Source organism: Pinus tabuliformis, chromosome 2_2 (assembly GCF_031772625.1).
Source record: "Pinus tabuliformis cultivar Carrire ecotype Pingquan chromosome 2_2, CPIR1, whole genome shotgun sequence".
In the NCBI taxonomy this organism is placed as follows: Eukaryota; Viridiplantae; Streptophyta; class Pinopsida; order Pinales; family Pinaceae; genus Pinus; species Pinus tabuliformis.
In genome coordinates this window covers 261,813,652-261,825,894 of record NC_142300.1, presented here as the reverse complement: position 1 = coordinate 261,825,894, position 12,243 = coordinate 261,813,652, and the positions used below count along the sequence as shown (strand labels likewise).

General features: G+C 37.2%; 1 protein-coding gene across 1 annotated transcript; it reads left to right on the top strand.

Moving 5' to 3' along the window:
* Positions 1–8,983, top strand: LOC149192300 (uncharacterized). The gene is made up of 4 exons (XM_089406893.1): positions 1–103; positions 1,181–1,401; positions 6,389–7,432; positions 8,360–8,983. The coding sequence occupies exons 1-4, from the start codon at positions 1–3 to the stop codon at positions 8,981–8,983; spliced, it is 1,992 nt and encodes a 663-aa protein (XP_089263019.1).
* Positions 8,984–12,243: the final 3,260 nt, after the last annotated feature.

The following is a 12,243-nucleotide window of genomic DNA, read 5'->3' as shown; positions in this document are numbered from 1 at the left end:
ATGTCAGATGATGCTCATGATGACACATATACAAATGACAGTGAGGTTGATGCCGATACAGATGATGATGATGATGATCATAATGGTGATGACCCAGTTGTTGGTAGCAACAAGTAACATTCATGATCATATAGATTGTAGCATGGATAATATTTGATATATTGTTCTCATGTCGATTTTCATGGTTACTATCATATGTATCATTTTCATGGCCTCCAGTGCCATATTATTGAGTTGTATTTTTTTGACATGTATCATTTTGACTTATATCATTTGGACATGACGTGTCATATTGACTTGTATCATTTTGTCTTACATAATTTTATCATTTTTATTTATATCATATGTACATGATGTATCATTTTGACTTATGTCAACGGTTGGACATGTATCATTTTCACATGTTGTTGATCTACTAGTATATGCGAATTTCACTTATTTTAGTTATATATGATGATGATCTTATCAATATTGACTCGTCAATTTTTATATATTGAAAGTGTTTGACGATTTGGATACATATTTATTACGTATAATGGCTTTGATTTACTGCTCAAATTCACTTAAATTATCGATATTTGACTCTCTTGTTTTAATTATAGATGATGATCATGTTACAATAATATCTTGTTATTTTATATATATCGGATGTTGTAGATTCTATTTTAATGGAGATGTAATAAGTATAATGATGTTAATTTGTATGGATGTCTCTTTCCCTAAAAATTCTTTATAAATTTTATCCTATAAAATATTTCAAATGCATTCATATGACTTACTATATAATCATATAACTTATTTAAGAGACGTAATGTATTTAACTAATTAAATTGAAATAAAATATATTAATTTAACTATATGTAAAACAATAATCATTTTTGGAAGCAAAAAAAAAAGCAACAATCGAAGCCAAATTGGAAGACACACTAGAAGCAAAATGGGAAGAAAAATCAAAAGCCAAACAGAAAGTAAGTCTTGGCGCTAAACCTGAAACTATTCCTAATGCTTGGGAGCAAAAAAAGAAGCAAGAATGGAAGCCAAATTGGAAGCCACACTAGAAGCAAAATTGGAAGCAAAACGAGAAGAAAAATTGGACACAAAACTGGAAGCCAAACCAAAACCCAAGTTGGAAGCAAATCCTGGCACTAATTCTGCCGCTATTTCTGGTGAAATTTTGGAGCTATTTTTGGCGCTATTGCCATTGTTTTTGCCAACGTTATTTTCATCATTATTGTCATTGCTATTTACGGCGTTGTTGATGACATTATTGCCGACACTATTGCCGTTGCTATTGTTGGCACTATTGTCGTTGCTATTGTTGTTGCTATCGATGACGTTATTGTCGTTGCTATTTCCGATGTTATTTCTGACATAATTTTGGCCGCTAAATTTGATGCTATGGTAAACAGACTTGGTTGCGCGCATTTTTGTGCCGAAAAAGGTGTCCAATTCGTGGACTGAAATACACTAAATTCCGACGTTATTTTAGGCGTTATTTACCTGTTCTATTGTAGTGAAGGGTAATGTGGAATTCGAAAAATTAGAGTTTTTCTAAAATGAGACCTTTTGGATTTCTTCGTATTCAAATGGATCCAGATGAATCTATAAAAGATAAAAATCCAAATAGCTAGATGACTAGGAGTTTAACCTATGAGGACCTAGGTCGATGTGGCAAGTGCTGAAAAGGATCATAGTCGTGCAATGATGTTGAGGTGGAGGCCATATGGAAATCGAGGTAGAGGTGATGTGGATGGAAAAAAGTTGTAGATAACGAAAGTTCAAATATCTAAATTTTCTTTTTAAAAGGGACTTTTGAAATTTCTTGGATCTAGATTATTCAGAAGGTCAACTTGTTGATTGTAATGGGAAAAAGGAAAAACTAGGATGTGGAAGTTTTAAAAATATTGGATGAATATGGAAGTTCATAGATCTAGTAAATCATTATAGCAGGGATTTTTGGAAATATCATATCCAAATGTGATCCTTAGATTGACATATCCTTTTAAGAATGTGGCCCTATGAAGTGGCGACACGTGGAAAGGGACTGCCATGTGTCAAACATGTGTAGAAAATGTGGCATTATATGATGGGGACATCGGGGCAAAGAGACTGTTACCTAGAAATGGTACATATGATGATGTGATGCTTGGGAGGACACACCTTCAATTGGACATTTGCTTCCAAAACTCAAATTTTGATGAAATTTATATCATTGGAAATCTTTTGATGAGCATAAGACAACGATGACATTAGACAAGAGTTTGGTGGAGGAAGAGGAATTTGAATAACCCATCTCCATAAAGTAACCTTAAAAGTTGGGTCTAGATATCCCATTCCCTTAAAAAATATAAAAAAAAAAATTGGTATCATTATTCTTTCAATATTAAAAATAATTCTAATTAGATTTGTATATAAAATTATATATGTAATTATGTGTTTTCTTTCATTCATACACCACATTTATTTAATGTAACTTCTAACTATAGCTTGGCACAATAAAAATGAAATATTTTAATGTGTGATACCATCAAATAATTTATAATTGCAAGAAAAATGCAAGTCTTTGTTGTATTATATTTTTAAACTAGTATTAATATTATTGAATATTTATTTGTTGACGTGGTTGAAATTGTTAAAATGTTATTAGCATTGTTAGATGTAATTTCGATAAATAATAATAACATAACCTTAAACACAATTATTCACATGGTGCTATGATGTTAAGAACTCTTAGAATCATTACATACTATGATGTAGTGATTTGGTAAATTAGGTCAAGGTTACGACAATTGTGGTTAATAAAATGTTTTATTACTTTGACCATGAAAAATTAAATCTTAAGAAATGGGAAATTTTCATGGCATAATTTGATATCAAATAAACATTACTCATTTTTAGTTAACGACCGGAGACAACACTAAACATAAGCACGAACTAGGGTAACTCAAGCTTAAAACACACATCATTTGTCATTTGACTTCATTGCACATTGGCAATCCATGTCTTTGCTTAGAGGATTAATGTTCCAAGCAACGCCCATTACCCCACGTATAGGCTTGAGAATACAGAGGTGAGATTTAAATTATCATTACATTTTTTTTTTTTATTTTTTTTTTGGGTAGAACTCAATAATATATTAATGTACCATTAAAATCAAATTAATATGTTTCTTTAATTTGATTGATTTGAAGAATATGAAAGGTGTTTATGCAATTTCATGTTTTTGCGGGAACCTCTACATTGGTGAAACTGATCGCTCAATTAATCATAAAATTTAAGAGCACACAATCGACATTAATTATGGGAGAATCCGCTCCTCAAATATCGCAGAACATGCCGAAAAGCCGAAAGATCACATCTGCATTAAAGAATTTGGGTCATTGTTAAGATTGATCATTTTCATCACCAAAAGTTTAGGAAGGCCATAGAAATTGAAAGGAGGCCAAACAATCTAAATAAAGATGATGGCTGGAAAATAGTAGTTGTTGGGTCCCTGCACTTTCCTCTTAATTTTGATTTTTTTTCATCGAATTCTATTTCTATTTTTATTATTTTTCTACATTCTATTTCTTTTCTTTTTTTAATTTAACTTTATCATTAATTAATTTTAGTTTTCATCTTTTCTTAATTATTTTAATTGTTTTGTTATATATATATATATATATGATCTTCTTTTAGTTGTCATTTAGTTATTCATAGTATTCCCGTCTCTTAAATTCTTATTCTTGAGACCTACTTTCCTTTCATACCTTTTTATTGTTTGTACTTTTCTTTTTTCCTTTCTATTTGAACCTTTTCCCTTTATATTGTTTGTCTTATTTCCTTAGTATATTTACTTTTATTTTTCCTTTAATTTTGTATATATTTCCTTTTTTTAATAAAATAAATAAAATATTTAGCCAAAACTAAATATTTATTCATTTTCTAAATCAAAACTAAATGAAATATTTATTTATTTAATCAAAATCAATATCCATTTTTGTATTTCAAATCTTAATATTTATTTACTCTAAATATATTTATTTTTATTCAAAACTTTCATAAATAAACAAGGAACTAAATAAATAAATAAATATTTATCTAGTTATAAATCTGTATATCTTAAACTCACAATTTATATAAATAAATAAATAAAATATGTCTCTATTTATTCAAAATTAAATATTTACCTATTCTTTTAACCTTAGTTTAATCAATTTTGACCTTAATGTATTATTTAAATTTGATCAAAATATTAATCTATTTAATTTGGATATTTTTTATTTATGGAATTATAATATTTTTTTTAATTAACAAGGAGACTCTAACAATTACTTTCATTACATTAAAATATTTTTGTTAATATCAAAACTAACTCTTAGATTTTAATGTTCAAAAATAAATTATCTTTATTGTTGATTCTATTTAATCCGTTGTCATGATCTGATTTTCCATCTTATCTTGATAATAAACCAGGCTAACACGTCAAAAATAAAATTTAATATGATCTTCTCCAAAAAAATTACAGTTATATTAATATTAAAAACTTCTTTCAATCTTAAAGAGCGATCACGTCCTGGAAGCTCTGCAATTGCGCCTCGGCTCCCCTCGAGATCCGCCCTTTGCGAGCTCTGAACCTGCGATCCTCCCCGCATTCTGCGGCTTATCCTCCCTGCGGGCCTGCCTATACCAGTCTGGATCGAATCTAAGACTGTCAATCGACCCTCTGGCTAGGGCGTGGCCGCTGCTGCGCTGCCCTTGTGGCAGCCGGCACCAAGCCTGACCATATGGAGACACAGGGCCAAGATTCGCCCTCTGATCCTGCCGTTGACACTTTTAATCAGCTACCAGCAAGCTTGCCTCCGAAAAAAAGAAGCAATGCCTCAAAATTCGTCAAGAAACTCGATGAAATCCCTGAGATCTCTTTGCCTCCGGAGACCCCCATGCAAGTAGCTTTGTCGCTGGCGGATCGCAGACTTATTGGCCAATTCACGGGACTTTGGCCCTCTCCGAAAACTACAGAGCAATGGGTCAACAGGAATTGGGCACCCCTGATCAGTCAAAGTGTTACCTCATACTTCCTAGGGCGAGGGTATTTTCTTTTCGAGTTTACCTCCAAAGAAGACAAAAATCTGATCTTTCGAAATGGGCCGTATTTCATGGGTCCTCAGGGTCTCTACCTGAACAAATGGACCCCGGATTTTGACCCGGCGGTCGATGTTCCCAAGGCTGTCCCGATATGGGTTCGGCTCCCAAATTTGCCAGTTCACTGTTGGAACTGGGACTCCTTGAAACACATTGGCAACTCCCTCGGGAAATTCATAGATCGGGCAAGCAACAAGGATCAGTACGATTGTGCCAGGATCTGTGTAGAGGTAGATCTAGAGGTGGGTCTACCAGAGGCAATCAAAATCAAAGTCGGAAGCTGGTCCCATGTGCAGATCTTGGATTATGAACAACTGCCATTCAAATGCAGGAAATGCCACGTTTATGGGCACTTCGCTAGAAACTGTCCGACCAATGCAGAGCCAGAGAAAGGGAATGAAGAGGGTTGGAATCAATTCAGACGAGCAAGAGCCAATCATAAGGGGCAGAAACAGGGTGGACCCTCCGGCAAAGGCAATCTCCAGGTGAATTCCTAGAGGCCTCCTCCCAAAAAGGCGCAAGAAAACAAATTTGACCCTCTAAGCCAGCCGATAGAAGACACACCAGAGGTAGAAATTCAAAAACCAGATTCTTCAAGTAAAAGCACGCCTCCAGCTTCCCCCAAAGAAGTTGAAAACCCCAAAGGCATGGCCCTAGAAGATGAGGAAGAAGAGCAAGAAATCGATGAGTCAGAAGAAGAAGGAGAAATAGGGGAGTCCCAAACCTTGGTAAGAAGATCCACAAGAGCCCGCAAAACAGACAAAGAAAAAAGAGAATAGCAGACCTACAAAGATAAATTACAGGGCAGCCAAACAACTCTCGAAAAATTGCTAGCCTCAAAGCCCAAAATGATGAAAAATCAGCCCCAAGGCTCCAAGGGAGCCCACCAGAAACATAAATAATGAAGGTCATCTCCTGGAATTGCAGAGGTTTGGGGAGCAAAGTTAAGGAAGAAGCCATAAGAAATCTAATAAGAACAGAAGCCCCAGACATACTTCTCGTCCAGGAGACCAAGCTGGAAGACAAAATCTTCCTGCAAGCAAGCAAAAATTTGTGGCCTAAAAGTGAAGCAAGAGCAATCTCAGCCAGGGGTGCCTCGGGAGGGATTGGTACACTATGGAACTCCAATAAATATGCTCTCATCTTTGAAGCGAGCAACACTCATTGGCTGTTGCTAAAAATGCAGAATCTTGACACAAAGGAAATTTTCAGTCTCTTCAATGTATATTCTCCAGTTAATATCCGGGAGAAAAAGGATTGCTAGGACACTATAAGACGACAAGCAGACCTGAAAAATCTGGAAAATACAATCATTGCTGGAGACCTCAACCTCACACTTCACTCATCTGAAAAAAGGGGAGGAAGTGCAGTCCGAGATTCGGCAAGAGAATGGGCGGAGGATCTTTTGCAAGATTGGGACTTGCTGGACATCAAGCCCTCATTAGGTAAGTTCTCATGGTCCAATGAAAGAGTAGGCCCTGGACATATTGCTGCCAGGCTAGATAGGTTTTTCATTCAAAGCTCTTTCTTTTTACTTGGACTAGAACCTAGAATGCACATACTTGCAAGTAGTGTCTTGGATCACAAGCCTGTAAAGCTAGAGCTCCTTGCCCACCTAGATCTGGGCCCCATCCCCTTCCGATTTAGTTCCTTTTGGGTAAAGGAGCCCCTTTTCATGCAAACCGTCAAAGATTGCTGGAGCCAGCCTGTCAAAGGTTCACCCTTCTTCATTTGGGAGGAAAAGCTCAGAAGGGTTAAAGGAGTCCTGAAACATTGGGCCAAAACCCTCTCCAATCCTGCAACAGAAAGGAAAGCCATCAAAGCCACTCTTGCCACTCATCAAACCCACATGGAGAGCGCCACAATCACAGAGGAGATGATAGACCAAGAAACTCAGCTGCAACAGAGCTATCATAAGGCCTGCTTAGCCGAAGAAGAATACTGGAGATTAAAATCTCAAAACCTGTGGCTCAAAGCAGGGGACAGGAATACGGGTTTCTTTCATAAGCAAGCCCAGGCCAGGAAATGCTTTAACACTATCTCTGAGATCAAGGAAGACAATGGCACGTACAAGGAATTCGCAGACATCAAAAAAGCAGCCTTATCTCATTTCCAAAACTTGTACAGTGATGAACAGGAGTCACTCCATCACCAAGAGCTGCTATACATCATCCCTCAAGCAATCTCTCCTCGTATGAACAAAATCCTAGAGGCCAAAATCACTAAAGAGGAAGTTAAAAAGGCCCTCTTTGACATGGATCCGGACAAGGCCCCGGGGCCAGATGGCTTCTCCGCCAGGTTTCTTCAAGTCTGTTGGCCGATTGTTGAAAAGGACCTTCTCAAAATGATACAAAAGTCTCAAAACTCTCAGAAAATAGGAGGCATCACTAACTCCGCTTTCCTAGCCCTCATACCAAAGGAAAAAGGCGCCAACAACTTTAGCAGATTTTGCCCGATCTCATTATGCAACACTGGGTACAAAATAATCACCAAGGTCATTGCAAATAGACTTAAGCCCATCCTGCCAAAAATTATTCTGGAAAATCAAGGAGGCTTCATCCAGGGAAGGCAAATCGTGGACAACTTCACTCTCGTTCAAGAGGCAATACATTCAAGTCTTCTCCGAAAGGAACAAGGTATGGTGATCAAACTCGATTTAGCAAATGCCTTTGATCGAGTTAACCATAGATTCCTTTTAAAAGTCATGTGCAAATTTGGTTTTGGAGCAAATTTCATAAATTGGGTCCGGGAATGTATCTCAGAGCCTTGGATAGCCCCCCTTATAAACGGAAGAGCCACTAAATTTTTCAAAGCCTCGAGATGTCTTAGGCAGGGTTGCCCCCTTTCCCCTCTGCTTTTTGTCATCCAAGCCTCTGTCTTCAGCTTCTTGTTAGAAAAAAAGATGCAAGATCATGAAATCAATGGCCTGAGTATAGCTAGAGCGTTCAAAAGCATAAATCATGCCTTATTTGCGGATGACACCCTGCTATTAGGCAGTGCCACCCTCTCCTCTACCTCTAAGTTTAAAGGTGCCCTGGATGTCTTCAATAAGGTCTCAGGCAGCACTCTAAACAAGAATAAATGACACATATACAGCTGGAACACCTCACCCAGGATCCTCTCTGCCATCTCTAGTTGTCTGGGTTTTGCAGCCTCATCCTCCTGGAACTCATTTAAATAGTTGGGCCTCCCTGTTATTCATAAAAGACTTTCAATCAAATACTGGCATCCTCAGCTTGAAAAATTCAAGTCCATGATCCAAACCTGGGGCTATCGCTGGCTCAACGCTGCTGGCAAGTCAGTCCTTATAAAATCTGTGCTCTCCAGCCTCCCATTATTCCAATTTGCAAGTCTTCTCGCTCCAGTAACCACTCTAAACAAAATGGATGAGTTTATGCGTAGGTTCTTCTGGAAGGGCGGAAAACAGAATGAAAAGAAAATTCCTCTCATCAGCTGGGAAACTATTACCAAGCCGTTGTGGGAAGGTGGATTGAATTTCAAAAATATAGTTCAGCAGAATGTGGCTATGGCAGCAAAGACCATTTGGAGGATCATTGCGCCCAAACCTGGATGGGCCCAGCTGGCTCTATGGAAAAAATATTTCAAAGGTCCTCGTCTAAGATGTCTCAAGAATGAGATTCAATTGCAGAACTCGCCATTCCTCAAGCTGTATGCAAAAGCAGGCCCTCTAATCAGAATGCACTCATTCTGGATCCCTGGGAATGACAGAAAGATTAGCATCTGGAACGATAGAATAATGAATATGGATCCTATTGAAAACATAACCTCCATCAGAGAATTGTGCTCCTGGATGGACAGAAAAGGGTTGCGCACTCTCTGGGACATTTCCCTTTGGTGAGATTCGACTTGGGCAGGTTGGAAAAACGTTGAAGTGCCGGACCAACTGTGCAGTGAATGGACCACGTTGCTAGATCATCTCCACGGACTGGCACCAACGCAAATGAGGAAAAAGGATCTGAAAGGATGGGGATCGACTGACAGAGGTTACACGGTTTCCATGGGTTACATCAAACTAAATGAGAGACCTCACGTTGCCCTTGATCCAGCACCTTGGCAAGGAGTTTGGCGCATTCCCTCATGGCCCAAGATCGATTTTTTTGCTTGGCAACTCTGTCATGGAAGAATCCTAACGTATGATATTCTGCAAAGGAAAGGATTTCACTGGCCATCCATATGCTCGTTGTGCAAAGAAAATTCTGAAACAGTTGCTCATTTAATTCTTGAATGCAAGTTCTCCAAGCAAATCTGGCTCTCCTTCATTCAGAATCTGAATCCCAACTTCTTGATGCCTTGTTCCACTGTGGAGCTGTTCTCCAATTGGGCAGCCAGATACCCAGGTCCGCCTCCTAAAAACCAGGTAATTAAAACAGCATGGGCCACTCTTCCAAAGATTATTTGCTGGCAGATTTGGCTTGAACGCAATAGAAGAATTTTCAGAAGCACAAAGCAGAACAGCAAGGCTTTAGAAATCAAAATTAAATGCCAAATCAAGGAATGCTTAGTTGATATTAAAGACAATACTAACCTCAGCCAACAGGACATTACTTGGGGTTCCCTCCTTGACTTGCAATTCCAACCAGCAGTCAGAATCGTTCTCCCTAACAAAAACTGGCAAATAAGAAAATCTGAAGATGACTTTCAAGACTGGCTCAAATTGCTCTCAAGGCATTCTCTCTTCTTTGATGGGGCAGCAAAGGGAAACTCGGGCAAAGCCGGTGCAGGAGGTGTCATTGTGAATCCATATGGGGAAATAATCCATTCCTTCGCGTGGGGGCTTGGGCATACAACCAGTATTCAAGCAGAGGCTCTTGCCCTATTTCAAGGCCTCAAGTTCCTCAAAGACATAAATATTGAAGAGGCTAATGTAATTGATGACTCTCAAATTATTATAAATGCAATGATATCTAACTCCCAAGTGCTGGACCTCAAGTTAGCAAGACTGATAACTAGAATCAAGGACCTGGGAAAAGGCTTCCAGAAGTTAAATTACTTCCATGTGCTGAGAGCCCTCAATAAAGAGGCGGACAAAGAGGCCAATAAAGTTGCTCTCCTCTCAACAGGGATCAAGCAGAAAGACAAAGAAGAATCATGGGATCCCATCCCTTAATCTGAATGCTGCCATGTTTTACTGTTTTCTCTTAAAGCAATTTGTTTATATCTCCAAGTGGGGGAAAATTACAGAAATTGAAAATATAGACGCTATATCAAGGAAGAAGTCTGCAAGTTTTAGAGGCATGCTCACTCACAAAAGTGAACCGCACCAGGACACAGAATTCCTCTATGTAATCAGTTTTTTGGCATTTAGCCCAAGAGGAATATAAACACCCCATACCCGTTTCTGTCAAAAAAAAAAAAAAACTTCTTTCAATCTTATATTTGGTAGAATCACATTCATACATTTGCGGCCACAAATAATACATTCTCGGAGGTATGGAAGCCTGCCATTTCTGATGAAATTAATATCTACCCCTGTGCTAAGGGTTTCTTTATAGTGGATTTTGAAAAACCTAAAAGCAGACAATGTATACTAGATTCTGGTCCTTGGTTTTGGGAAAACTCAGGCCTATTCATGAAGCCATGGAACCCATCATTCGATCCCTCAACAATAGTCATAACTTCAGCACCAGTTTGGGTGAGATTGCCAAACCTACCCTTGCATCTCTGGAATCTCTCCTCACTAAAAGCCATTGGAAATGCAATTGGGAAATTTTACTGTTGGTGCCTAGAAACAGAGGAATATGCCAGAACTACCTATGCACACATCTGTGTGGAAATGGACTTCAATGTCGGATTCCCAGCTGAAATAAACCTAACAAGTAAAGACTATGTGTGGAACCAGAAACTCGATTATGAAAGTGTCCTCTTTAGATGTCGATCATGCTTTGAGACAGGCCATCTAGCCAAAAATTGCCCAAAAGCCTCCCAGAAAAATTATGCTAGAAAGAATCACCACAAATCTACATGGTGGGAAGGAGCACAAAAATAACATTACACTGTCATCAAGGAAGAATACTCTCCAGAAAACTCTGAATTGCAAGAAACCGGGCAAGAAAGAAACAACTCTCAAGACAAGCACAGGGAAAGCCCTGCCCAACAGCAAAAAAGTGAACTCGACAACCCCTCAAGCATCAACAGTTATGAGGATTCGAATACCGCACAAAATAAATCTTCATTTAACAACAAATTAGATCTCCCAGACCAAACTTCTTCTCCGACTATCTTCAAAAGGACGAAAACAACAGATCGCGAAGCTAAGACACCAATGTCCCAAGAACTAGAAGAGATGAAGGAGATGCAAGATAAAGGAAGTTGGAAGACTGTAGAGAAAAAAAAGAAAGCTACAGCACCAATCTCGCCAAGAATGACGAGAAGCCAAACAATTAAGAACTAAGAAAATTATAGGTCCGATAGACCAATTTGGTCTCAATGGACATTAACCATCATCATCATCATCAAGAAGGGAGAATGCATTGCGACTTAGAAATAACTTTCACACGATTTTGAAATGGGTTAAGTACAAAGTATAAAATTTAAACTAGATGAAATGTGGAAAGTGCGGAAGGTTTTCAAACAGGGGCAATTAGTAATATAATCCTCGAGGACAATTAGTAATATTCCTCAAAAAAAAATGTTTATTAAAATGTAATAAATATATATATTTATGTAAGTATTATGTAAAATATAAAATTAATTTTTATATATAGTTATATGTTTTGAAAATGAAATAAACAAGTGTTATATAGTAGCTAGTTTCTATTATTTAGTTTAAATATAGCTAAATTACATAATAGCTAGTCCTTGCTATTTAGTTTAAATATAGCTAAATTAAAATATATGTTATTGTTAAATATGTTATTTTTATTATTAATTTGTATTCCACTAGCCGACTCAAGCATTCATTAACTTTAGAATAAGTGTGAACTAAAGAATTGAAAATTTATATTACACTAGCTACTATGTAGTATTAGAGATATTAAATTATTAAATTTTATTAATATTTTAATTATTTGAAAAAATATAAATTATAGATATATATATAATTTTTACATTTATAATATTTTATTAATTAGAAAATATTTTTTTAATAACAAAAAATAT